The sequence below is a fragment of the Tiliqua scincoides genome, chromosome 5 (assembly GCF_035046505.1).
Source record: "Tiliqua scincoides isolate rTilSci1 chromosome 5, rTilSci1.hap2, whole genome shotgun sequence".
Classification (NCBI taxonomy): Eukaryota; Metazoa; Chordata; class Lepidosauria; order Squamata; family Scincidae; genus Tiliqua; species Tiliqua scincoides.
Window position 1 is genome coordinate 4,211,877 of NC_089825.1, and position 26,650 is coordinate 4,238,526.

At 56.6% G+C, this 26,650-nt stretch overlaps 2 protein-coding genes across 5 annotated transcripts; both read left to right on the top strand.

The window, feature by feature from the left end:
- The first annotated feature begins 9,462 nt into the window (after positions 1 to 9,462).
- REPIN1 (replication initiator 1) lies at positions 9,463 to 16,585 on the top strand. Of its 4 annotated transcripts, XM_066626884.1 has the most exons (5): positions 11,157 to 11,192; positions 11,336 to 11,397; positions 11,740 to 11,866; positions 12,834 to 12,935; positions 13,862 to 16,585. In XM_066626884.1, exons 1-5 carry the CDS (start codon positions 11,162 to 11,164, stop codon positions 15,337 to 15,339), a joined length of 1,800 nt encoding a protein of 599 aa, XP_066482981.1. In that variant the 5' UTR covers positions 11,157 to 11,161; the 3' UTR covers positions 15,340 to 16,585. The 4 variants fall into 4 exon arrangements, with proteins under 4 accessions (XP_066482983.1, XP_066482982.1, XP_066482984.1 ...); XM_066626886.1 differs by lacking the exons at positions 11,157 to 11,192; positions 11,336 to 11,397 and adding an exon at positions 9,463 to 9,521; XM_066626885.1 differs by lacking the exon at positions 11,336 to 11,397 and having other exon boundaries at positions 10,430 to 11,192.
- A 1,242-nt stretch (positions 16,586 to 17,827) lies between these two features.
- On the top strand, positions 17,828 to 26,421 carry ZNF775 (zinc finger protein 775). Its single transcript, XM_066627475.1, has 3 exons — positions 17,828 to 18,008; positions 22,108 to 22,206; positions 24,222 to 26,421. Exons 1-3 carry the CDS (start codon positions 17,828 to 17,830, stop codon positions 25,916 to 25,918), a joined length of 1,977 nt encoding a protein of 658 aa, XP_066483572.1. The 3' UTR covers positions 25,919 to 26,421.
- The last annotated feature ends 229 nt before the right edge of the window (positions 26,422 to 26,650 follow it).

Below are 26,650 nucleotides of genomic sequence, written 5' to 3' on the forward strand. Positions count from 1 at the left end.
ACCCCATTTCAGCCGTGGGCCCAGGTGTCCCCTTCCCACTCTCATTGGGCTGTGGCCTGCTCTGCGGATGTGAGGGTCCCTCCCCTCTCGTTGGTTTCAGCCTGGGGGTGCTGTGCTACAGGAGCACCAGCTGTGCCTGCGGAGCTTCTGCCAAAGCTCCCCTTGGAAAGTTCCTTCGTGCTCCAGGAAGGGTCTGTGGCCATTTGGGGGGAGGGTCTGTGCCTTAAGCTCTCGCCTGTGGGCCAAGTCATGGGCTGGGCAGCGGAGGGGCTTTCTGCTTGTTTGGGTTGTGCTAGGAAGTGATGGGGACGTGGCTGGCTGTCCAGGACTGGGCTTGGGATGACCAGGTCTAAGGGAGGACTTATACATGGAAGTCAGCGAGAGAACCGAAGTCTGTGAGGAGCCTAGAACAGGGGAGGGCCATGCCAGTTGTCTGCCCCGGGATCTCCTGAGACAGGCTTTTTTGTCTGAAGCGATCTGGTCTGTGCAGTTGGAGGGGCCTCTTGGGGACTGCGAAAGAGGAAGTAAGAGAGGAGCAAAAACATGACACATCAGAGGCATAAATACTTTGGGGGGACACGACATAGGAGACCAGTGATCAAATCCCCACTTTACATTTTTTCCTCTTACTGAAATGCAGTGATGGGTGGGAGTGCTTGCCTTGCTTGGGCAACATGTGCCTGTGTGTGCTGCCCCCCCCCCCAGGGTTTAGCAGCACTTGGAGGGGGCTTAAGTCCTCCCCTATGCCTTGTTGTCCACGCAAATGGATAGCCTACTGCAGCTGCATTTGAGAGAAGGTGGGGGTGGGATGCCAGGAAATCCAGTCTTGGCTCCCCCCATCACTGGGATGCCCAGTTCACACTTTAATACTTGGGAGGGGGGTTGGCCCTTCTCAAGTGTCCCTGGATTTGTCCATCTGTTGACACCAGCCAGCTCTGCTCAGTATCCCAGCTCAAGTGTGGAGAGGAGCAGCCCCCTTAGATGCATAGATGTGTCGGGTGCTGCTGTGATAGCCAGGGGGACAATAGCCCAAATATCCCCCCTCTGCCTCACAGCCAGAGGAAAGGAATAGGGCTTTACAGCCCTGTGGAAGAGTGCACAGCTCTGCACTGGAGTTCTCACTGTTCAGGAGAAAAGAGACGGGGGGGGGGCAGGCAGTGCTGTGGCTGCTGAAGATGCACTCCTGAGGGGGCTTTGGGCAATGGGGGACCTGCGGCTGCTTTTGAGGAATCACTCCTCTGGTCTGCGACTCCTGTGGCTGAGGGTCCTCTTGGCTCCTGCTGCTGGGTGTTGGAATAGCAGCCTGTAGCTGTCCCAGAGCTCAGACCAGGATGCAGACCTGCAAAGGAGCATTCTCTTTGGTCACCTTGCTTGTGTCAGCCAAGCTGCTGGAACTGAGGGGCTGAAATGTGGTTGGATTTGCTGAGGGGGCTGGAGCTGCCCCTGCTGTGGAGTGAGGCCTCTCTTCTTCCCAAAGAGGACAGCCTTGAGAGAGAGGCACTTGAAGAGCCCTTTCCAGCTGGCAAGGTGGTGGCAACTGCAGCTCAGTGCCTGCCGTGTCAAGGGAGCCCATGGCTGGTGAGGTTTTGCATACTTGAGTAGAGTTGGTGTCAGCCTGACTGCATTTTAAAGCACAGACTTTTAAAAAATGAGGGCAGGAAATGCACGGTCTACAGGAGAGGCAGAAGCCGGTGCCTCTCCTGAGGTGCCCCAGGTCCTACTCTTGTCAGCAGATGGCAATCCTGCCTGCTTGGACCGCTCTAGATAGCGGGAGCAGACAGGAGGAGGCTCTGCTTATTCCAAGGGTCCACGGGTAGATGTGCTTCTGGGTGATGCTTCCTGCACCCATGTGAGGGTGGAAGTCCCCCTGGTCCAAAATGGGATGCTAGCCTGTGGTGGTTCTGGATTTCAGTGGGAGTCTTCCAGCAGGGCTGGCCTCTTCCACTTCTGACCCTCACTCTTTCTCGTGTCTCCCCTCCTCCTGGGGCTGGTCGAACCTGCCAGAGATGGGATGTTGGATGGGCTGAGACTTCTGTGCCCCAGTGATGCTTCCTGTGCATCTTACATTGGGGGGGGGGGCGTTTCTTGGACCAATGATGCTTGTGTGTGGTGGGGCTGCTGCTGCTGTCATGTTCTGCTCTGGCTGCCCAACTTGCTAGAGCTGCCTGTGAAGCTCTGCCCTGCTGGCAACTGTCTGACAGGTGTCTGCTGCCTCCTATCCAGGGCTCTGGTGTGAATGACCCAGCCTTGGTGGCTGGTCACTGGCCTATCCTCGCCACGTGGCTCTCGCTGGTCTCTTAGCTCCTTGCCATCAGCTAGGAGAATGGCTGGTCTTCAGTGACCCTCCCTACACTAGGAAAGAAGGCTTCTGGTGCCACTGGTTCCTGTTTCTTCTTGTGGGCCAGATTGGGCATCTCTGCTCCAGCTGCAAAGGCATGCCCACTGGCTGGTGTACATGGCCAGGTCCCTCTGGGTCAGTGTCTGCTGTGTCCCAGAAGTAACCTGTTGGCTACTGGCCAGCCTGCTGAGCCTTGTGGCTCTGCCCCTTTTCTCTTCCTTGTCTGCAGTGCCCCAGGCCTAGTTGCATCTGTGCTGATGGAAGGGGGTGGAAGGCTTGGAGCAGAAGCAGGCCAGCGATGAGTCCCAGGCTGTCTTTGTGATTCTGGTGGTGCTGTCTTTCTGTGTGCTGCAGCTGCTTTTCCCTGACAGAGGTGTTGAGACAGGCAGAATGTCATAAGGAGCTTTTCCTGCCCCTGCCACTCTTCTCCCTACCCTGAAACTGGTTGGTCAGGAGTCCTGGAACAAGCCAGTGGTGTTCAGTGAACCACAATGTGGTGGCTTATGTTGGAGCAGCTGGGCCAGTTGCATCTTGCCAGGATGTGGACTACCCACAAAGAGGGACCTAGAATTTGGAGCCAGAACATGAGAGCAGGCGTAGTTGGGCCAAATTGGGAATCCCTTCCTTGCATCCAGTTTGTCAGGCAGGTGAGGTGAGTGATGATGCTCCAGGTGGAAAGTACTTAGGACAGCTGCACTAGGTGGCAGAGCCCTCCAACCCCTATCTAGCCTTATGGGGGTCAGAACACGCAACTCCCAAATGCATCACAGGGTCAGACCAGTTTTGAGACTGATGCTGCTGTCTTGACTTCCCTTGCACTGTAGGACCCAGTCCAGTGAAAGGCTGTTTTGATCAAAGCTGCAATCTTGTGCACACTTGCTAGGGAACAGGTCCCATTGTGCTCAGTGGGGTTTACTTCTGAGCAGACTTGCTTAGAATTGCACTGCTTGTCCCACTGAAAGCAACAGGACTTCAGTTGTGCTGAACTTCCTAATTGGTTCAATGGAATTTAATCCCATCTAAATTGCTCTGGAAGGTGACCATGGCCAATGACAGCCTTTGAGAATTCCTGTGCAGAGAGCTGTGCTAGCTGAGCTGTTCTGGGGGGGGGGGGGGGGAACTGAGACTTGGAGCATCCTCCTCTTCTGAAAGTTGCTTTGATGTTTGTTGGCCAGCATGTTGTTCATATCTGGCCTTGCTGTGGACATTTCACCTTGAGCTAGGACTCTGGCAAGCATGGGGTGGTAGAAGGCTGCTGGGGTGCAGCTGAGTTCTGGGTCATGCAGGGCAAGGCTGCTTCCAAGTTGTCTTTGCCATGAAGCTAAAGGTAGCAGGTGGAGCCCAAAGGTCCTTTTTGCCCTAAAACTTAACAAATCCACAGCAGAAAAATCCATGAGTTCTACTTTCTTTGTCAGAAACGTGCAGCTGAAGTGAAGTTCTAGCACAAGAAGCGGAATGGGGTTTCAGAGCACAAGCAGGGCCTCTTTGGACCAGGCCAAGGGTCCCTCTAATCCAACCCAGTGAGGTCTTGATGGTGAGATTACACTCTAGGTAGAATGGCAATGGCCACCCCCCATTCTCCTCTCCGTCTGCCCCCTCCATGTATCTGTGACCAGCTCCACCCAGGGAAGTTCCATTGGGCTGCTCGGTCACAGATAAATCCCACCTCCATTAATTTGTTGGAGCCTTTAAAAATATGACTTTGCTAGTGGCCATCACCACATCCTGCGTTAAGCAACAAAAGCTCAAATAATCCATTATGTGCTGACATACTTTAACCTTTTGTTCATACTGAACCCACTGCCAACTTGTACCGTTGGCTTTACTTGCTCCATTAGGATTTCAGCAGGACAAATGGGCCTTGATCAATCCTAGCCCTACTGACAGATTTACAGGGAGGGTTTGTACCTGACTGCATCCCAGAATGGAGACCCACATAGCTCTCACTGGAGCCTGGTTGCAGGGTGGGCAGCTGTTGGGGGGGAGGGAAGACCACCGTCCCCAGCAGCAGGGTTGGCAGTCCTTGTGGTGTTGCCAGGAGACCCTGGAGCCCTGCACAAGACCCCCTCTCCCATTTCCCACCACCTCTGCCATGAGCTGCCTCCTGAAGAGATGTTGGTAACTTCATCCCCATTAACCCGACGGGCCCCCTAGGGCTATTCCAGATGTATTACTATAATTATGTTTTATTATTATTTTCTGAGCTATGTCTGTTTGCAATAAAGGCTTTCTTACAGTTGAGGGAGTGAGCTGCAGCTTGTGTGGGAATGCTTGTGTATGGCAAAGGGGTCTCCAAAAAAGCAAATGTTAAAACACTGCAATGGAACAATATTTGGAGAAACCCCAAACAGCACAACAATATTTGCAGCATTCAGCAGCTCGTGGGCTTGTATTAATAAAAAGTCTCCAGCAAAGGTGAACAAACAAAAAACCTGCACTGCTGGAGCTATTCCAGCACTTCTGTCGTTTTTGGGTTTTGATAGGTCGGGAGAAAAAGCTGTTTGTCTTTCAGCGTGACCACCGCTCTAGTTCCTGAAGTATTCAGGCCCCTTTTTTATTCCATTTCCACTCTGCTTTCTCCCAGATGAGCACCCCTCGAGCCTTACAAAAAAAAATAAGCTGTGTAAAAGAACCAACAATTGCCCCATAATAGGAGTAAAATAGCAGAGCATCTCATACAAAGCAGCAATAAAATATGCTCAAACCTGCGGAGCCTCCTCTACTAAAATTTACCATATTAGCCCATTTCATCCAGGACCTGCTGGAGCTGAGCCACCACCACCCACTCAATCACCTTGTCCTGAAATGGGAGGTTTGAGACTGGCTGGTGATTATCCAATACGGTATTCTTCAGACAGGGCTGTTTCAGGAAGGGGTGAACCACTGCCTGCTTATTACCAATGGCAGTTGTCGTTCCCCCCCCCCCCCCGGATGAATTAACCACCTTCCATGTCCATTTGGCCAGCTCCTCCTGGGCAGATGAAATAAGCCACATTGGACAAGGGACAAGCAGGCAGCTCAATGGCTGCACCCTCCAGAGAATCCTGTTCATATCCTCAGGCAATGCAAACTGAAAAGAATCTTGCAAAATTGGCCCAACAGCTACCAAAGGGATGTTGCCAGATAGTGTCACTGTGGAATCCAAGTTGTGGCAGATGCAAGCAGTTTTATCTGCAAAGTGTCTGTCAATCGTGTCACAGCAGGCTTCTATATGTTCTTCCTGATCACTGTGGGGGGAGGGGGAGATGGCACCTGGTCCAATACCTGTCCTATCTCATGGGTCAGGCCAAAATCCTCTGGGATAGCCCCATAGTTGTCATGCAGCCAGGGCCCTTGAGAGGGGAGTAAAGGGGGTAATTTGTACCTGGGTCCAGGAGCCAAAGAAGTGGGCCCAGAAATGTCCTGGGATCTTCTATTTTCCTATCTCACCTGAACTCGCTGCTCGCATGGGATGTTAGGTATATGGCTGCTGCTACCAAAAGCCGCCTGTGCTGGGCTCAGGAATACATACATGACCCTTGTTAACAGAGTGTCAAATCTGACCTGCTGCAGTAGCTCTTTGGCATGCCTGCCAGCTTGCCATGAAGGAGTGTAGAGGAGCTCATGGACACCCCTGCAGGGTTGCAGCTGCTGCAGAAGGAGGTGTTTGTACACCAGACACTTTCCATTCCAGTGTGAGCCCAAATACGAAGATGCTCGTTTTCTAGGTTGAAAAGACTCTAGAGAGACTTGAGAGTGGGTTTGGTTTTCCATAGTAGGTATCCAGCTGCCACCACTGCATGGGCAGGTAGACCTGGGCTCTGCATTGGGAAGCCCGGTGAACCTGGGCTCCAAAGGCTTTTCCAGCTGTTGCCAGCACTCCTCCTGCCTTGCCCTTCCCTGCTCCTGTTCTGCTCACTCTTGTCACCACCCTCCCCCTTTCTGTTTCATCCCCTCTCCCTTTGGGAAGGGGCCCAAAAGAAACTTTGTGCTCCCTGATAAAATTCCTCTTGGAGGCCTTGCATGCGGCCATGAAATCTGAGCCTCACCTACCCCAGGGACCTTGGCCATAGCCACTGAAGTCTTGCAGCACCAATAAGTGGGGAGGCTCCAATGCCATACCTGAGACCTGCCCAGGCAGCCTTAGCAGAATCCCAGTTCTGCCTGCCTTTCCAACACAACATGCAGACTCTCAAACCTCATGGACTGCTGGACAAGGTACTCGGCAAGTAGAGATGGATTCCCAAGTCATGGTGCGGGAATTGGACTTAGCGTGCAATCCTAGTGCTGTCACTTTCCAGCACTGACATAAGGGCAATGCAGCTCCTATGTAAGGAAATAAACATTCCCTTACTTTGAGGAGGCCTCAGTGATTGTCCCCCAATTGCTGAAAGCAGCACACGTCCCATTGGCACAGCTGTGCCAGTGCTGGAAAGTGGGTTAGGGTTTGGGCCTTAGATATGGAAGAGCCAAGTTCAAATCCCCACCCATGAAGCTTCCTGGGTGGCCTTGGGTCAGTCACTATCAACCTCAATTACCTCACAGGGTGGTTGTGAGGACAAAAGAAGGGGCAGAGCTATGTACACCACCCTAAGGAAGGGTGGTGTAAAATATGAAAAATACACACATGCACACCCCGTTCCTGCAGTTGTGGTCACTGCAACACCCAGAAAGCTAGTGGACAAAGATGCCGGATTCTCCCACCTCATCCAACCAGGTCTCCAAAACACACATCAGGTCAGCACCTTTACCGAGGAGTAAATCCCAAATGAGGTAGGTTTAATTATTCACTGACCTTGCAACAGGAGCAGCAACCTCAGACCCAGGAAATGGTGCCAGAGGGTTGGGGAGGGGGCAGAAAGTGGAACAGTCTGTGACTGACCCTCCTCCTGGAACAACCTGTCTGACTCCACCCTCACCATACCTTCCGTGGCCCATCACTCTCTTCACAGTGGCACACTTCTGCACACTCTCTTTACATCTCCAACCCCCCACCCACCTGCTAAGACCACAAAGTGCCCCTTAAACACAGTGACTGGATAAACTGCTCTCAATGAAGCTTTTAAAGGGGAAAAAGCTGCCCCCTTCCAGCCAGCAGCATAGTCATTGGCTTTGTGTGCACAGCTGTGTGGTCCATTGGCCTTTCTTGGAAAGAACATTCCCAGACTTGCATCTCTTAGCAAGGACAAATGAAGGCAGGAGATGGCCAGGCAGAAAGGTCGGTCCTGAGAACTGCTTCAGATCTGGATCTCTCCCTTGTACCTGAAACTGCTGATGCCTGGCTATTTCCTGGCCGCTTCTCTCCACTCTGCTTTGAAGACTGGTTTTTTTTTCCCCAAGCAGCTGCTTGATGAGGGTAAAACCAGACCTCTGCATGGAGGCAGCAGGTTTTGATCCACCCTTCAGACTGGATGAATCTTTAAAGGAAAAAAAATAGTTTGTAATGTCAAAAGCTCAATAAAGGCAGAAAGGGCAGAAAGCTGCCATAATGGTAGCTACCATAAGAGCTACCATAATGGTGGTAGCTACACTGTGGGTTTGTGGAGGGAAAGCCACAATGTGAATGTGAGATGTGGTGACCAGAATATGAATGTGGCTGGATCCAGACTTGGCACTCTCAAACAAAGCACATCATGTTGACCAGAGTGACTTCTTGGCACAGCCATGGAGTCAGCAAGTTAGCAAAGAGGGTGCTATTTCTTTATAAGAGTGTAGCTATTTCTTTACTCAGCGTGTAAAGAGTCTCCTTGTGGAACTCCTTGTGTCAGCGTGTGGAACTCCTTGCCACAGGATGTGGTGACGGCATCTGGCCGAGATGCCTTTAAAAGAGGATTGGACAAGTTTCTGGAGGAAAAATCCATTATGGGTTACAGGCCATGATTTGCACTAAAATCAGTGCAACCTCTTGATTTTAGAAATGGGTTATGTCAGAATGCCAGATGCAAGGGAGGGCACCCGTATGAGGTCTCTTGTTATCAGGTGTGCTCCCTGGGGCATTTGGTGGACTGCTGTGAGATACAGGAAGCTGGACTAGATGTGCCTATGGCCTGATTCAGTGGGGCTGTTATGTTCTTAGTTGCAGAGGTTAGCAGCTGCACCAGGCAACAAGCTTTAGGGGAGCAACAACCTGAGCTTGACATTGGTGGTCAAAACTGAAAACCTTGGCATTTTTGACTGATACCATTATGTTATATACCATTCAGTGCCGAAATTAATGCAGAATTCAAAAGAAACAAACTGTGTCAAAATATCTCCATTCTATCAAGTTATAGGCAAACAACCAAAAAATAAAAACACAACTACTGGTTTTTTCTTAACTCAAAACTGACCAATGAGACTGATTGTTCTAAGATCCAATTAGGTGTTAATATGATACAGCAGGGAACCAATAAGGTGTTAATATGGGGGGAGCCTGTGGGGAGGCAGTTATGTGAGAGTGTAAAGAGCCTCTCTCTATCCACTCTATCCATCCCCTGCATAATTTTGTGTGTCTCAATCATGTCCCCCCTCAGGCACCTCTTTTCTAGGCTGAAGAGGCCCAAATGCGGTAGCCTTTCCTCATAGGGAAGGTGCCCCAGCCCAGTAATCAGTCGCTCTCTTTTGCACCTTCTCCATTTCCACTATGTCTTTTTTGAGATGTGGTGACCAGAAGTGGACTCAAATACTCCAGGAGTGGCCTCACCATCGATTTGTACAACGGCATCATAATATCTTCTTCTCCACCCTTTTTCAAACGGTGGCCTCTTCACTCCGACCCCCCCTGCACCCCAAGGACACGGAGCTGCCCCCCAGCCCCAGGGTCTCTGTCTGTCCTGAGCGGGCACAGGCAGCTCCGCGCGCCAGCCTGCGTGTGAATCAGCCTACACGTGTCTGCTGCCTGGAGCTGCAGCACTGGCCGCCCGCCTCCCCGGCGAGGAAGAAGGTGGCTCCCCCGTCCCCTCCCGCCCTGCGACGGCTCTGCCCAGCGTCCCCGCAGCGATCCCGGGAGGGCGGGCGGCGGCAGCGCAGGACTACAGTTCCCGGCGTGCGGCGCGCGAAGCAGCGTAAATCTTCCCGGCTAACAAAAGAGCAGCAGCCGGCGAGCCTGACAGCCGCCCCGGGAGCCCGCGGGCCGCGACCCGCTGCCTCCTGCGCGGTGGACGGGCGGGCAGCGCCGCTCCTGCTGCGGCCGGGAGCGATGGCCGGAGGGGGCCCGGCGGCGCAGGTAGGCGGGGGCGCGTCGGGGCTGAGCCTCTGCCCCGGGCGCGCTGCGGGGGCGCTCCGGTGGGTCCCGCTAGGCGCTGCCCTGCGCCCCCCGGGAGCGCCGCCCGGTGCTGGGAGGCACGGCGCAGTTTCGCGGGGACCTGCGGCGGGCAAGCGACCCCCTTCGACGGCTGTCCTGCGCGGGGGCGCGAGAAGGCGCGCAGTGGCTCCAGGGGGGCCGCCTGCCCGCTCGGGGTCCCCGCAAGACTCCGTGCTCGGCCCCCGGCTGCGCCCCTGCCAGGGAGGCGGGGCGCCGCAGCCTTCTTCCGCAGGCGCCTCCGGGCCCTCCTGCGCCTGAGCCGGGCCGGCTGCTCCCCGCCCCCGCGGCCGGTCCCCGCCCCCGGGAGCCCCCGGCTCAGCGGCATCCGGACGGCCGGGCGGGGCGACGCAGGGCAGCCCGTCCCCGGCCGGACGGGCAGGCGGCCGCCTCCGCCCGGCACCTGCTGCGGGGCTGCGCAGCGCCCGGCCGGCAGGAGCCGGGGAGGAGCCCTCGCCCCAGGAGGGCGCCGCGGCACCCGGAGGCCCCTCGGCGGCCTTCCGAGCGGGGAAGCGAAGGGCGCTGCTCCGGCCGCCACCCGGCGCCCCCTCCGACGAGGCCCCCGGTCGCAGGCGGGAGGGCGCAGTGTGGCCCCCGGGGGTGCGGGTGCCCGTCGGCGCCCGGCCGAACTGCTCCGCCGAGCCGTGCCGTGCCGTGCCGAAGCCTGCTGCAGGCGACCTGCGCCGCCCCCTGCCTGTGCTCAGGCTCCGGGCAGGCGGGCAGGCCTCGCCCGGCGCCTCCTTCCCCGCCGGGGGTGGTGGCTGCCTCCAGGGCGCGGCGCTCTTGGAAGGGCTCCTGGGAGGCTGAGCCTCGCCTGCCTCCAGGCTGAGGAGGGGGGCGAAGAGCCGGGCGCAGGCCGGGAGGGGCCCCCCGAAGTGTCCTGCGTCTTCTGGTTTCCCGCCTCGCCTGGACTCCCTGCCCACGCGGGCTGCTGCCGCTGCTGCCCCGGGCCGGGCACTCCTGCACAGTGTCCGGGGGGGGGGGGGGAGGCTGGCCCGCCGCAGGCGCCCTTCTGGCTGAGCCTCCGAGCCGCGATGCTCCTTTTCTGCACTGAGATGCCTTGAGAGAGACTTGGGTGCGCCTGAGGTTCCCTGTTGCTCCTTCCAGCTGCCAGCGCTGCTGGGGAAGGTGGACCTGGCCCTGCCTTGGGAAGCCCGCTGGAGCTGGCTCCCAAGACTGTGGGCTGCTGCCCCCTCCCCAGCTGGGTTCTGCTCACCACCTTCCCCTGCTCTGTTTCATCCCCTGCCCCTCTTGGAAGGGGCCCAAGCAAAGCTTTGCACCCCGACAGTATTCTTCTGGGAGGCCCTGCCTGCTTCCTCGCCCCCCCCCCCTGTCCAAAGGAACAGCATTTTTTCTCCCACCAGGGGAGCAGCAGGAGACCAGCTCCCTCAACCAGCCTCCTCCTGCAGCCTCTGCAGCTCCAGTTTGCTGCAAGAAGAAGCCCTGCCAGGAAGCACCGCGTGGGTGGCAGAGCAGCACCCATAGTTGGGTCTTTGTGGGTGCTATTGTCAGGGACCCAGAATCACGTCCCACCCATGCAGCGGAATGAGAGGTGGAGGTCTGAGATGGTGGCAGGCCTTGCATCACTCCCAGGAGGTGGGGAATTTCTCAAAATTCTTCTCTGCATAAAAGGAATAAAAACACACACCCCCACTCCTTGCAAGGGGGCAGCTAGCAGAGCAGGGAGAGTGCTGGGCTGGACTCTTGTCCTGATGTGCAAGGAGGTATTTTGTTCGCAGGGCATTCTCAGACAGAGGAGAACTCAAAAGTGGCACCTCCTGTCCACAGGCTGGGTGAGGAGGTGCGCTCCATTCTTCTGCATGGGGTATCAATATGCAGCTGAAGCCTCTTGTTCCTGACACAAGGGGGGAGCCTTCCTGCACTGCAGGGCCCCCACAAAGTGCACTCTACATGTGTGTGTGTGTGTGTGTGTGTGTGTGTGTGTGTGTGTGTGTGCTTGGAGGTCCCTGCGGTGGAAGCCCACCTCCTGCCTCTGGTCAGCATGTGGCCACCTGGAGGAGGGTGAGCAGATAGGCAGGCAGGCCAGCCTTCCTCCTGGGTCTCTCATGGTGGGAGGGGGGGCAGAATTTTGCCACTGCTGCTTCTGCTGGGGGTGCTCAGCAAGGGCTGCTCCTTGTTGCAGGTTCCCGTGGCCTTTGAGGACGTGGCAGTCTACTTCTCCCCAGAGGAGTGGGTGGAGCTAGCAGAATGGCAGAAGGATCTTTACCAAGACGTAATGGCAGAGAATTATGAGCTGGTCTCCTCACTGGGTAAAGTCTTGGGGGGGGGGGCTTCTGGTTTCCTCTTTGGCACCTGGTGCCAAACTAAGAGTTCTCATCTTGGCATTGCTGGGTTGTTAAATCCATAAGCCTTTGGGGTGTGTTTGATATTGGGTTGGAAACCACCCTGAACCTGACAGGTGGGGCAGGTTAGAAATCCCCACACAGGTGTCCCGGAAGGCTGCCCTAGCCCCTCTTCATGAGGGTGAGATTCAGCCCTTTCCCCTTCCCAAATGGATCTGCCTCTGTTGGCTACTAAATTTGCCAAAGGAGAGAGTGGAACGTGCAAGGTGGAGCCCCCTGCCTCACCCCCTGCAGCTGCTGGCAAGAACAGCTTTGTGCACAAGGCAGCTGGAGTGAGTGTGCCAATGGCTGCTGCCCAGGGAGGCAGAAAGACACCCTTTTGGTGGGGGGTAGGGCAGGGCCATGATTCCATCCTCTCAGTTGGGAGAGTTTCCTTCCTGATGCCCTGAGCAGTCAACCACCCACACATGAGCTCTGTGGCTTGGCGGCCCACTGTGTGGATTCCCTCCCACAGTTGCAGGGTCTCCTCGAGTGTTGGGGTCCCATGGCATGCCTGCACACCCCTGCTCTCCACTTCCCCAGACTGCTTGGAGTACTGCTGTGGAAGGGAGGTTCCCTCTGCCTCTGCAGCCCTGCACAGTTGTTCAAGGCTGATCTGTCTGCACAGGTGCTGTTTGAGGTGGCTGGGAGGCCCAGAGTTGCACCCTGGCACCATCTCTCCCCCCCCCCCGCAGGCCCTGGAGGGGAATCTGAGGTGCACCCCTCTGAACTGTAAAGTGTTCTGCTTCGGGAGGGGCAAGAGGAGCCCCAGATGAGCATGTGACCAGCGGAGGCGTATGCTGCCCACACCCTGGACTTGGAGTCACAGTGCGCAGCCAGCCGGGCAGCCTCTGACGCCAGGCTCCTCTTGTGTGTCTGCCTGTCTCCCTTGCAGAATGCCTGTTTGCCATCCCGGAACTTCTCTCCCGACTGATGCGAGGAGAGGCACTGAGTGCTCCAGGCATCCCAAGTCCTGCGGGGGACAGCAATTCCCGAGGTAGAGGATGCATTGAGGCAGAGGCAGTGGGCAGGGGCTCCGGGAGGGTGTGATGCCTGATGATGGTGGGTGGCCACTGTGACCTCGGCCACCCCTCCGACACAGTCACTTTTCTGATGGCCTGAAAGAGGCTGGCTCAGAAGGACCCCCCTGAGCAGGAGGCTGTGCTGGCTGGGATGAGCAGAAGAATGGCTTGGAGCTGGACTTTCCCCTGGGTGAGAAGAGGGACTTGGGTGAGAGCCCTGGGGGGAGGAGCCAGGCCTTCCCTCTGACAGACAGGTGAGGCCTGGGGTAAATGGATGCTCCAAACAGCCACTGCAGACAGCAGCAGAGGGGGAGGAAGGGGGCAGATGCAGGAGCAGTGGGAAGGCGTCTTCAGACAGGCAACCCAGCCCATGGGTTGTGAGTGGTGGGAACAGAGCCATGTATGGGCTTTGTGCTGGGCAAAGATCAAGAAGGCCAGATCCTGCCTGAGGCGCTTACAGCTGACATATCAGGGAGGGCAGAGATGTGGCCAGGCTGGACGACCCTCCAACTGCCTGATCAGCGCCCTGCAATTCAGACCATACACTCAGTCTCGGTCCCTCCTTTCCCTTTCTGGTGAGCTTCTGGTGTGCATGGGTGGTGCAACTGACCCTCTATGCTTGCTCCTACACTACAAGGTCTGACTGGAGTGGGGATGGTGTTGATCCTGCAGCCCTCTTCCACCTGTGTCTGCCTGGGGCTGGGTAGGCTTGCCTGAACTGGGCTCAGACCCTTGAGTGGTCCAGGGGGGATCTGCTTCCAGCAGCAGTTGCTAGTCCAGGTGGGCCTGGACTGTGGTGCTAAGGGGTGTGTCTGTCATTCGGCCCACCCTCACTGCAAGCTGGGCAGACCATTTCAAACCTGCATGAAATTAACACTTTGCATGTCACTACTTCTTGCAGTCCATGGCACTGGGAGGCCAAAGCAGGAGGAAAGAGTGCCTGACGCGCTGCAGCTCCCTGATCCTGGCTCTGACCTGTTGAGGGGGACCAGCCCACGCCACTCCCGGACTGCAAGGAAGAGCTCCAGGAGACCCAACTCCCAGGTTCAGCGGAAGTCAGCAGGGGCAGGCCAGAGCGCCAAGGGGAGCAGCACCCAGAAGCCAAAGAGCAGGAAAAGGGAGAAGCTCTACAAGTGCCCCAAGTGCCAACGTCGGTTCGTGGGCCACCTGGCTCTGACTGCCCACCCGCGCTTGCACGTCCGCAAGTGGCCTCGGATTTGCCCCCAGAGCAGAGTGAATCCCTCCCACACCCCTGACTCAGTGGTCCCACAGGAGGGTCAGCTGGGCACCAACACCAGCCCCCTCCCCTGCAGCCAGGGTGAGGGGATGCTGCCCTTCTGGCCTGAGATGGCGCTGCACCAGCAGGCCCCTGCAGCCCACAGCTTCAATCCCTGGTCCCTGGGCTACGGCCCTCAGCCTCTGCCAGGGCACCAGGCCCCAGGCCTGCACAGCAATGGGGAATTCATCTGTGACCAGTGTGGGTGGAGCTTCCATGGGTGGGAGGAGCTGGTCACGCACCAGATGGCGCACATGGCGGCTGCAGAAGGGATTGCTGGCTCTGTCCCGAAGGCTGGGGCCCTCTCGCAGCTGGCTGGTGACCGCCCCTACATCTGCACGCAGTGTGGGAAGAGCTTCCGGCACAAGCCTAATCTCCTGGCCCACCGGCAGGTCCACACAGGTGAGCGCCGCTACCAGTGCCAGGAGTGCGGCAAGTCTTTTGGCAGCAAGGCCTACCTGGCCTCTCACCAGCATATCCACACCGGGGAGAAGCCCTATGTTTGTGGCCAGTGTGGCAAGAGCTTCCGGCACAAGCCCAACCTCATATCCCACCAGAAGATCCACACCCGGGAGCCCCTGCCTGCCTCAAGCCACCCGTTGGACACCTTCACCGGGGAGACCTTCCAGAGCCAGCGCCCAATAGTGGACCCCCTTGGCCTGGAGGTGTTTCAGCCACGCCAGCCCCTTGCAGATGCCCGTCTGCCCTGCCCCCAAAGTGAGGCCCTTATCCCTCAGCTACTGGGCACCCTGCCTTCGCCCCAGCCGCAGGCCGACCGCCCCTTTGTCTGCCCAGTGTGTGCCAAACAGTTTCGCTGCAAGCCCTACCTGGTGGCCCACATCCGCATCCACACGGGGGAGAAGCCCTATGCCTGCAGCCGCTGCCCCAAGCGCTTCTCACAGAAGTCCAACCTGGTTTCCCATGAGCGCCTGCACACAGGGGAGAAACCCTATGCCTGCCCGCTCTGCCCTCGGGTTTTTAGCCAAGGCTCCAACATGCGTGCCCATCAGCGCAGCCATAGAAATGTTGGCGCCAGTGAGGTGGGGGGCTGCCTGCGCCCACAGCAAGGGTATACATCTCACCAGACGCAGCCACCTAACTAGGCTCCTCACTGCAAGTGGCCATCCCCTGCGACCACTACCCCCTGCCTCCAGCCCTCCTGGAGGCAGTCATTGCCTGGGCATCTCCTGGTTGCTGTGCCCCCTAAGGCAATGTGTGCACCATGTATGGAGGAATGCAGAACTCTGAGATGGGTTCCCCCTCCTGCTGCTCTTTCCAGATCCCTCCAAATTCCTGTAGATGTTCCACTTGAGCACCTGGTGGAGGACCTTCCATGTCCATCTTGGAATGGTGCTTCAGGCACATCAAATGTGGGGAGGGAGAGAACAACGGGCAGGGTGATAGCAGTCTTCCATGAGCCTACTGCCTGGGCTCAGGCCAACCTGGAAGTCTTATCCCTGTTGGTAGGAACGGGGGAAGAAGTGTGCCACCTAGCAGAGGAAGGAGTGCATGTTGCAGGCGCACTTCACACAGTTTGGGGGTTTGCCTGGCATCACTAAGTAGCGGAAGGGCCCCTTGTCTTTGGCAGAAGCACAGAGCAGAACCTGTGCAGGCGTCAGAGGGAACCACAAGGAGCAGCAACTCTGACACACACCCCTTCTGGTTCTCCCCCTTTCTTCTGCAGGCCCATAGCCATCTTGTGCATGGGCCAAGGCGGAAGCTGGGGTGAGTGCCCATGGGCAGAGGGCAAAAGAAGGGCTTGACTGATCCCACAAATGATACTGCATGACAATTTCTTTATAATCACAAACAAGGCCTGGTTTTCATGACTTGGCAGTGGAGCAGTTCAGACAGGCCACGGATTTCCACTTTTGAGAATCACAGCTCCAATTGTCTTTAAAGAAAAAGCACGTTGCTCGTCCGCATTGTGGAGACGTATCTGAAGTTATGTGAGCAGTCTATACGGAAGGCTGAAGGAGGTGCTGAGGGACGCCTCAGCGTGTTTCTTGCATGGTGACCTGCTGCACCCTCACACCTTCTGGCCCAACTCTCCTACCTCTTCTCTCCACTCCTCCCCCGCTGCAACCACTGGAGCAAACTGGTCAGAACACTGGCATGTGTTTGGCATAATTTATGTCAAGGGCAGAATTTGGATCTGGAATGAGAGTGGCAGAGATGCCAAGAGGAGACCTGATCAGACCTCCTAGCACAAAATGAGCATTGCAGTGAAACAAAGGCCTTTCGAGGGGCCTGTTTTGGACCCAGTCAAGCTACAGTTTTTCAGATCAATCTCTTTCTTACTGTATACACTTTTAAACAAATAAAGCAGTAGGTGTTATTTTAAAAGTTCAGCTATTTGCATTGTGGTGACTTTTGCCACTTGACCTCCCCCTTTGGCTTAGTGCTTATTGAATTAAGAAAATGCTCTTCCACTTCCACTGCTGGAATGATGGTGGAAAGACCACCAGTGGCACTGGGAGGGATAGTACTATTTTTTTCAGGGTGCCTCAACATATTGCGGAAGCTGCCCCCTCTCCCTTGGAGCCCTGAGTGACAACAGCAGAGTGGAGATGCCTCCGTATTGCTCTCACCACAGAGAATGGCTCCAGTGGGCAAAGGGGAGGAGCAGCTTACATGGTGTGTTGAGGTGCCCTGCAAAGCTCTGCACTGTGCCCCAATTCAGGAACACCACTGAAGACCACTTTAGCAGAGAAACTACAGAAGTGTAGCTGATTCGAGCTGCTGAGTTACACAGAAGTCTTTGCCAGATTCCATTGATGTACATTCCTCCCACTGGCCAATATGAACATGGGTTTTGACATGCCAGAATCCTGTCAGTGGACGGCCTTCTTCGCAAAGTGACAACAATGTTGCATTTGGAAAAATGTTTTTCTACGACTTGCAGTGGACTTCTTGATGAATAATTCTGCAGCAACATGGAGGTCAGTGCACTTTGCTGTCTCCAAAGCACTCCATGCTCCAGTGCTCATTCTGTCAAGTGGATTCCTATATTCCCCCCGTATTGCAGGAGGGGGAGGCAAGGCTGAGAGAAGAGGGCACACCAAAGGCCGCCTCTGGAGTTCACCATCACGGCCAAGCTGAGATCTGAAACAGGGTCAATCCGACTCGCAGCTGAGGCTCTCTTAAGAACCTAAGAACAGCCCGCTGGATCAGGCCAGAGGCCCACCTAGTCCAGCTTCCTGCATCTCACAGCGCCCACCAAATGCCCAGGGAGCAGCCAGATAACGAGAGACCTGCATCCTTACGAGTAAGCCCGTTGCCTCTGACGGGCCTTACTTCTGAGTAGACGTGCCCAGGGCAGGGCTCAGGCTACAATCCTATCCACACCTTCCAGGGAATAAACCCCATTGACCCTGATGGACTTACTTCTGGGGCTCTGCCTCCTGGCAGTGATCGGGGCGGCGGGAGGTGACAGCGCCTCTCGCAGCTCCTGCCCCGCAGCCCGCGTCCCTCTTCACTTCGCTGCAGCAGCTCAGGGGTTAATGAAGGGCCCACGTGGGGGAGGGCGAGGTGCGTATCCCGCCGCCCTACTGGTCCGTCCTGCGCTCGTGACGTCAGGCGCCTCCGCCAATGGCAGGCGCCGCCTCGTGCACCGGCGTCCTAGCCACCCCCAGGTCTCCCCGCCCCCTGAGGATGATCGGCAGGCGCGCCGGCCAAGCGCTGCAGCCAAGTGCTGCCGGAGGTGTCGCCGCGCCTCCTGCCCTCCGGCGAGCGGAGGGTGCGAGGAAGGCGGGGCTCGCGGAGCGGCCAGGTAGGCAGGGACCCTCGCGAGCTCGGGCTGGGCTGCTCTCCTCTGCCGGCCCTGGAGGGGCGCGCCGGGCGCCTCGGCCTCCCCGTGCGGGGCTCCCGCTGCCTCCGGCACCCCCGCGGTCGGGAGCCGGGGATCCCGGAGCGCCGCAGCGGGCAGAGCCCGCGCCTGTCCCGCTGCCGGCAGAGGAGGAGGGAGGTGCGAAGGCGGGCGAGGCAGAGCCTCCCGCCGGGTCGAAAAGTGCCGCCGCTGCCGCGTGAGGCTCTCGAGCACACTCAGCCCACGCGCAGCGCGAAAGCCTCGCGTGCCGGCGGCGGCGCTTTCCGAAAGACCCGGTGGGGAGGCTGTGCCTCACCTGCCTCCCTGCGCTGCGCGCGTCCCTGTCTGCAGCCTACTCCGCTCCTCTGGAAAGGGCGTCTCAGCGAAGGCTCTTCGGAGCTTCTCCGTCCAGCGCCGCAGGCAGAAGTCCAGCAGGCGGGGCTCGTTCCCGGAGCCTCGTCTCCGCAGGGGGAACGTCTCTGGCTGCCTGGCTGCTGCCGCAGGCGCAGGCACTTCTTGGGCTGACCGGTAGCTGCAGGCGGAGCCCTGGAGACCCTGTTGGGAAAGGTCTCTTGCAAGCCAGGGGTGTTTCGTGCCTGTGGGCGCTGGAGCCAACCTCGCGTGGCGGGGCACAGCACGGTGCGGGTGGGGGCCGGGGGAATGCCCAGCAGCAGTTCCCTCTCTTGATCATCAAGGCGGTGCAGAGCCCCGAGGGAGTGAGCAGCCCTTCTAGGCAGCTGGCTTTGCCCAGAGACCTTCCCACTGGCTTGGGCCCTGGAGCTGCCTCTCTGTGGCCTCTGATCTTGGCCTGGCCTTAGGAGCTGCGGCCTCCCCTGGAGACACTGTTGCGGGCCCCCCTTGGGTTCCCAGCCAAGATCTGTAAAATCTGAGCATACGCTGAACATTCATTGTGGGCTTTTTGTCTCTGGGGTAGAATGAAAAGCAGTCAAAATGCTGCTTAAAAGGGGCATGTGGGTTAATGGACCAAATGGATCTAAGCACATTTTAATATTCAGTTGCATACAATTTGGAGAATTGCATGCAAGCCCTGGTGCTTGGCCCCCTCTGGCGCAGGGACCAATTGGCCCAGTTGACTTAAAGTTGGTCCTGCCTGCTCTGCTGCCCACATTGCTGCTTGAATTCCAGGCAGAAGCTGCTGCGTCTCCTAAGAGGGTCAGAGTTCCACTCAGCATGGCTTCTCCTGTCGCAGTAGCCCCGTGAGTGGGGCAAAGGTGCGCTTGTCCTTCCAGTGTGACTCAAAAAGGCACCGAAGCACTTCCAGCCCCTGGCTCTGTCTTTCTCGGCGGATTCAGACCTCGTTGCTGAACAGAAGGACCTTTGTAGAATCTCTCCCCTTGCAGATCGGTCTGCCTGCCTCTCTTTCTGCTTAATGGACATTTGGCCATTGCAGTTGTGTGGTATGCCTCAGAAGGACCCCTTGCAACACTGCGGAGGATGCTGCGGCAGGAGTCTGCCTGCCATCCTGCCTGGTCCCCAGCTGCAGGCCAGTATCCTCCTGCTGTTGGAGGACTGTGCCCTGTCATCCTGTGTGAAACTTGCAGGGAGTGTGGAATGGCTCAGCCCTCCTTCCTGGAAGGCTTCAGGAGCAAGAACCCAAGCAGGTGATGTGCTGTGCTGAAAGCCTGATTGAAGCCTTTGAAAAGCTGTTTGTCGTCTTCTTGCTGAAGATGTGTATACACTGCTTTTCTAGGAAAATATCCCCAGTGACTGACGAGTTAAAAGCACAATGCAATTTTTGAGCTTTGCATTAATAAGAAGCAGTCCAAAGTCAGGGAAAAAGCCCAGTAAGATGTAGGGTGCCAAACGCCCGTTAAAAACCTTGCAGAATGAAAATATCTTGATGAGTTGATTAACTCATGCTCAGGTTCTTGCCAGCCAAACCTGCCTGTGGGAGCGTCTTCTACAACTAGGGTGCCACTTCCGAAAAGCCCTTTCCCGTTTGCACCCACTTGACCTCTCTGACAGCAGGAGACCCCTGAAGCAGATCTTGTGTTTTCTGCACGCTGAGATGGGGGAAGGTGGCCTTTCAAATGCTTTTCAAAAACCTGCTCAGTTCCTGCAACATGGAATATTTTCCAGTCATTCACTTCTCAGCTGAGATCTCTTGTGTCTCAGTCCAGCCTTGAAGGAGAGGCATTTTTTTTCTTGCTAATGCGAAATGTTTGTGTTGGTTTGTGGTACTTGCTGCATTCTGTGCATGTTCAGAAGTGATCTTTCCTTGATCACATAACATGTTCCAGGGTTGAGTCCTGGCAGAAAAAAGTCCTGCTCTCCAAGCTGAACCCTGACCCAAGCTTGAACTGGTGATGCTTGTGCGATCTGGTTTGCACAATTTCAGGCTTTTGGAAAATGTCTTGGAGCCAGGAATGAGAAACTGCCTCATCCAGAGAAAATGTGCTGGCTAAAATGGACTGGTCCGTGTTGTCAACAAGGAGAAATTCAGAGAGACGCAGGTGGAGGCAGCCCCTCCTGTTCTCTCTGAGTAGCTGTCGTGATGAAGCTGCACTGGGTGGCCTCTAAGCAGGACTGCTGGAGTCTGGAAATGATGTGTGTTTTGTCTTTAATTGTATGTGTACCTCAGGTAGGTCTTTTTGTTTTAATAGCTGGAGAGAATGACAGGCATCTTGGCCTCTGCATAGCTGTAGGGCGGGCCAAGACCTGCAGTTTTGCTTTGCCCCCATCAGGACCCCCCCCCCCACACACACACACACTGGGAAAGACAGCACCTGCTGGACTTCTGCAACTGTTCCCAGGCCAAGAATGGTGGATGGGGCGGGGCGGGGCAGGAGGCAACAACAGTCCAGCCAGCTGCCATTATCCACATCCAGAGGCTTTGTGAGCAAGGTCTGGCCCTGCCTGGTGAGACTGGGAGGACAGTCAGAACCTGTATTGAAAATAGGAGGCAGCAGCCTCCAGTTTTTGCAAACCTTTCTCTCTCTCGTTTGGTACCTACTGGTGGTTTAAGGGCAGGGCAGGAATACAGCAAGTGAAGCTTTGTATATCACCACATCTCCATCCAGGTAAACCTGTACCTGTTGCATTTTTGCCTGCTGCATAGTTGTCAAATACCTGAGTTGTGGAGTGAGGGCTGCCTCTCTTGCAGGCAGGTCTGTCCCCAGCGTGTGGCCTTCATTCCCTTTTCCAGTTAACAGCCTGCTCACTTTCCCTCAGTGTCTGTCTGCTTGCTCTGTCACAAGGCTGTGTCTCAGTATCCCTGTCTTCCAGCCATTCCCCTCAACTCTGACTGCTGCAACCCTTTCCAAGGCCACCTTCTGGTAGACTCTCCCTCTGACCACATTCTTGTCCACCCTCCCTCCCTCCCTCCGGTAGGCTCAGGGTTCTCCTGCTGGACTCAGCTTTGATCTGCTGCTCTGCTTCCCCACACAAAACCCACAGACAGGTCTTCCTTCTGATTTCATGTCTACTTTTGGTTGCCACTAACTTTGCTCAGATGTTCCAAGCTGCCCCTTCTTCATCTTTGCTTCAGTTCCTCCACTGCCGTGTTCTAGACTAGATCTTTGGAAAAACCCTGCTTATAGTTCTAGTCATTCTTTCTTATTGAGTGTGCTGAGAGGTTCAGGGTGACCCGCAGATAGGCGAGGCATTGTGTGTTTCTCTCCCCCCCATGTTGTCTGCATGCTGATGCTTCCGCCATTCCAGGCAAAGTGCTGCGTGGCAGAGTGAGCTAGGGCAGCTCTCCATGGCTTGGCCGATAGTGCCTTGGGGTAGCCAGCATCCTTTCCACCTTCTCCCTCCAGGCAGCTTCCCTTTACCCCACTGAATGGGCAGGCGTTGCTCTGCTGGCCTTCCAGTACTGTGAAATACCAACTTTTCAAGCCCCAACTTGTCAGCCTCTCACCTGCCTGGCCAGGATAGTTGCCAGCCTCTCTTCTGAGGCCTGCTCTCCCCTGACTGGGACAGTCCCTGGTGTGTGCTTCACGGCTGTTTCTCCCTGTTCTTCTGACCTGGCTTGGAGAGGATGGAGGACTCCTTTTCCTGACCCCTTTCCCCCTTGGTCAGCAACTGTTTCTGTATTCACCAGGTTTCCAGAGGTTGTTGAGGATGGAGCCAAGGGGTCAGATCGGTTTTCCGAGTCGGAGAGCATCAGGCAAGAAGGCATCTGTCCAGGAAAGTGGCTCAGGTGAGTGGTGTCCTTGGAGGCGAACCTAGTAGCAGCCATGGAAGAGCCATGTCTCTGATTCTGCTCAGGAAGCCTTTCCAAAGACCCTTCTGTTTGTATTCACCTACCTTCCCCAGTGGGGATCAGCACTTGCCCTTCAGCAATTGGCCTTCCCTTGGCCAGGAAGGTCTTTCAGTGGTTGTTAGCCCTGATAGCCAAATGTAACCTGCCCACCCTATTCAGAAGCACTCCACCCCTGAAGACTAGACTGCAGGCGCCAACTGCCTCTGTGCTGTGTTTGTGGGCTTTCTAGGGGCAGCTGCTGGGGGAACTGAGCTGGGCTCTCATCCAGCCTGGCAGTGCTGATGGCATATACCTCTGTTTTGCAGATGTCAAAAGCATGTTGAGCTTGATGTCATTCACAAGCTGAACACAGTTCAAGTCCGAGCCTTTGTCTGTCTTTGCTCCTTCTGGAAGTAGACACACTTGGTCACTGTCCAGGTGCTGGTGATGCATGCATTTCTGTGCTCATTGGAAGCTGCCTTGTACAGTCTTGAACATTGGCCTACTGATGAGGAAGAGGTGGAAGAGATCCTCCCTCCTTCTACCCTAGCATTGCCCAAACTCACTGCAGTGCCCTCTTGTTGCCAGCTTGCCAGGCCACGATCATGTGAAATTGTGTGAGAGTTTGTGCAATCTTGGCCTAGCTCTCTGGGAAGAAGAGGCTGTTCCACCCCTGTGAGTGTGCTGTGGTGCATTGATGCACCACAGCACACAGATTGGGAGCCACTGCTCTAACCCATTTATCTTCAGCACCACCCTGTGAGATGGAAAGTGACTGGCCCAACAGGGTCTCCCAGCACTCGAAGCTTATATTGTGCTGGATCTCTGCCTTGCCCAACATTGCCTCCTGGCAGTCACTACCCCCCCCCCCCAGACTGAGAGTGGGGCCCTTCTGGGCTCCCTATTCCCTGCTCCAGACAGTTTTCTCAACAAGCTGGGCATGTGGCCTTTCCCCAGCAGCAGCAGCAGCAGCAGCATGTTGTGCTGGAGATGCCCTGAGGAATCCTGGGGTTCCTTTCCAGAAGAGAACGAGCCTGGCCCCTACTTGCTATGGGGGGAGTTCTCAGCTCCCCCAGGCGCCCTTATGAACGATGGCACTTGTGACAGGATCGCTGTCTTTTGCTGCAGCGCCCTGTGGCAGCACAGTGTTCAGCGTTATGAAAAGCACCTGTCCGGGCTGCGGCTTGCCACCCACCAGCCTCCTCTTCTGATCCGGCTGCGCCCTCTGCATGTGGAACCGTCCGGGGAGGCGCAGCTCACCCTTTCCTTCTGTGGAAGCTCACAGCAGCTTGCAGAAAGCCAAGCAGCAGTCCTTGAACCTGTAACAGGCACTGCAGTGACTCCTGCTCTTGATTAGCGCAAGCATTAGGTAGAGTTGATTGGCACAATCGATTCCCACCAGTGGGCCAATGCTATGGCTGTGTTGAAAGATCAGTCGAGATCTAACTGTTCCCAAAACAGAGGCTGGAGTGCCTGTCCTGTGCTTGCTTGGAGTCCCTCATGGCTTTCTCTCCAGGTGATGGACCAGGGCCACACCTGTCCAGCCTTGGTGGTGCTGCATGCAGTGGGGCTCCCAGTCCCTTCACTGGGCCTTTGATCTGGAGACCTGAGTGGCAACCTCCCAGTGTGAGCAGAATCCTGCTGGCTCAGAGCAGAGCTGCACTGGACCATACAGATGCCCCAGCGGGCAGCCCACAGGTGGGGCACAAGACCCCTCTCCATGTGCTTGATGTGCAGCATGGAACACGGAGGCTGTACAGGGCTGCTATGGCTAAGAGATCTCTCCATGGATCAGTTGGGTTCCCTTTAAACCCCCTTAAACCAGTGGCTGTCCTCACATCCTGTAGCAGTGAATGCCATAAAGCTGGGGGGGGGGGGCTGGGTGAAGAAGTGCACTTTGGACTTTCTTCAGCCCATTTGAAAAAGACCAGACGAAGAAACCTGTTGATGGTGATCTCTCTCTGTCCCTACAGACATTGTGTCCCTGACCGGGATCAAGGAGGAAAATCCTCCTGTAGAAGATACCAAGAAACCAAATGGAGCTCCTGAAAAGCCTCCTGGGGGAGATGGTGTTTTCCAGTATGTTGAAGCCAGGGGGGGTTTTGCTTGGCAGCACAGAGAATCAGAGGACCAGCGGGTGCCAGCAGGGCCTGTGCAGGAGGGAGACACCCTTGGCAAAATGGGTCTCTGTGGCAATGGCGAGCAAGGAGAGGACCTGATGGGCAGTGAACTGAGTGGCAGGGTAGTGGCCTCCCAGGGAGGCGAGCGGGCCAATAAGGCAAAGGCCCACCGCAGGGCGTACGCAAAGGCAGAGTTCACGTGCAAGGAATGTGGGAAGAGTTTTGCCTGGAGGTCGTCTCTGAACATCCACAAGCGGATCCACACGGGAGAGAAGCCCTTCCGGTGCAAGGCCTGTGGGAGGAGCTTCAGCCAGAAGCCCAACCTGCTGTGTCACCTGCGCAACCACACTGGGGAGCGGCCCTTTAAGTGCCCCAGGTGTGAGCGGAGCTTCCGGCAGAAGCAGCACCTGGTCAAGCACCAGCGGACCCACACCCAGGCCCGGTCCAGCACCCATGCCTGCCCCGATTGCCAGCGTAACTTCAGCAACAAGGCTGTGCTACGGCTCCACCGCCGCACCCACACCCACCACCGGCAGCAGGTCTTCAGCGAACTGAAGAAGGTCTATAAGGAGGCGGTGGTGCGGCAGCGGGAGGAGGCCAGGGTTGGCCTGCGCTGGGGGGCACGGCCCAAGGGGCGCCGCCGTGGGGTGAAGAAGTTCATCTGCAGCGAGTGCGGGAAGGGCTTCACCTGGTGGTCCTCGCTGAGTATCCACCAGCGCATCCACACGGGGGAGAAGCCCTTCCCCTGCCCCGAGTGCGGGAAGAGCTTCACGCAGAAGCCCAACCTGCTGCGGCACCTGCGCTACCACAGCGGCGAGAGGCCACATGCCTGCCCAGCGTGTGGGAAGGGCTTCACCCAGAAGCAGCACCTGCTTAAGCACCAGCGCACTCACCTGGCCGAGCGGGGCTTCCAGTGCCATGCCTGTGGACTGACCTTTCCCACCAAGGGGGCACTGACAGTGCACCAGAGGTCTGGCCACGATGGGGTGGAATTCTTGGGCACGGGCACTGTGGAAGAGGAGGGCTGCCCTGCTCTTAGCCAGCAGGGGGGCCTGGAGAGAGTACCGGACCCACTGGCTCCCAACAGCCAGGATGCCTTCCAGCCTCCCCCTGATATCTGGAGTGGGCAGAATGAGGTGGAGGAGCAGCCAGTCCTGATTGTGGAACCAGGAACACGGCCCCTGGCTCTGTCCCAGACCAAGAAGGGCGTCTTCTGGAAGCCAGAGCTCACCAAGCCCCCTACCCCGGAGCAGAAGCAGTACATCTGCAGCGAGTGTGGCAAGGGCTTCGTGTCCTGGTCAGCACTCACCATCCACAAGCGCATCCACACTGGAGAGCGGCCCTACCAGTGTGGGGAGTGTGGCAAGTGTTTCAGCCAGAAGCCCAACCTGGTGAGGCACCAGCGCTATCACACCGGCGAGAAGCCCTACCCCTGCCCAGAATGCGGCAAGTGTTTTGTTCAGAAGCACCACCTCATGAAGCACCAGCGGGTGCACAGGAAGGGGGATGCCCCAAGCCCGGCGCCAGCTGTGGGAACAGAGACATTCTAGGGCTGGCTGGAGGCAGCAGTGGCCACTTTTTGCCTCTTTGCTGACTGGTTTTGGTGACTGGAGGGGGAGGAGTCTGCCCCCCCCAAAGAAGTTGCACATGTGGATGCTGTCTTGGGGGCTGCAGAGATGCTGCAGTGCTGGGTTGACTGGCTGGGGTTTCTTGCAACCTCTCCCTGCCTGGGGCCAGGTTGAGATCCTCTCCTTGGCAGAAAGACACCTGTGGCTGCCCCTTAGCCAGTGACAGTGTGAAGAGGCCCAGCAGATGGGGACATTTCTTCTTGCCGAATGTAAATGTCCCACCTCTCTCTTGCCATCAGTGCCCCAAGGAGAGCCCTTTTGGTGACAGAGGAGCCTGCCTGCCTCTCAGGATGAGCTTGTCCCACGGACCCAGACCCACCATGGTGACAGGCTGACTTCCAGGGAAAGTCAGAGTCCCCGAGTTGTACCTGCTCATATTCTGTGTGATGCAGCACCGAAGTGCATTTAATAGATGAGCGTTTGGAATGTGAGAGCTGGACCATATTTTGGCCTTCTGTTAGAATTTTTTTGGGGGGGGGGGGGGGGAAGGTTTGAATTAAAACAACTGTGACATGTTCCCCTCTCCATTTTGCTCTAATCTAGCCAGCATAAGAACAGCCCCACTGGATCAGGCCATAGGCCCACCTAGTCCAGCTTCCTGTATCTCACAGCAGCCCACCAAATGCCCCAGGGAGCACACCAGATAACAAGAGA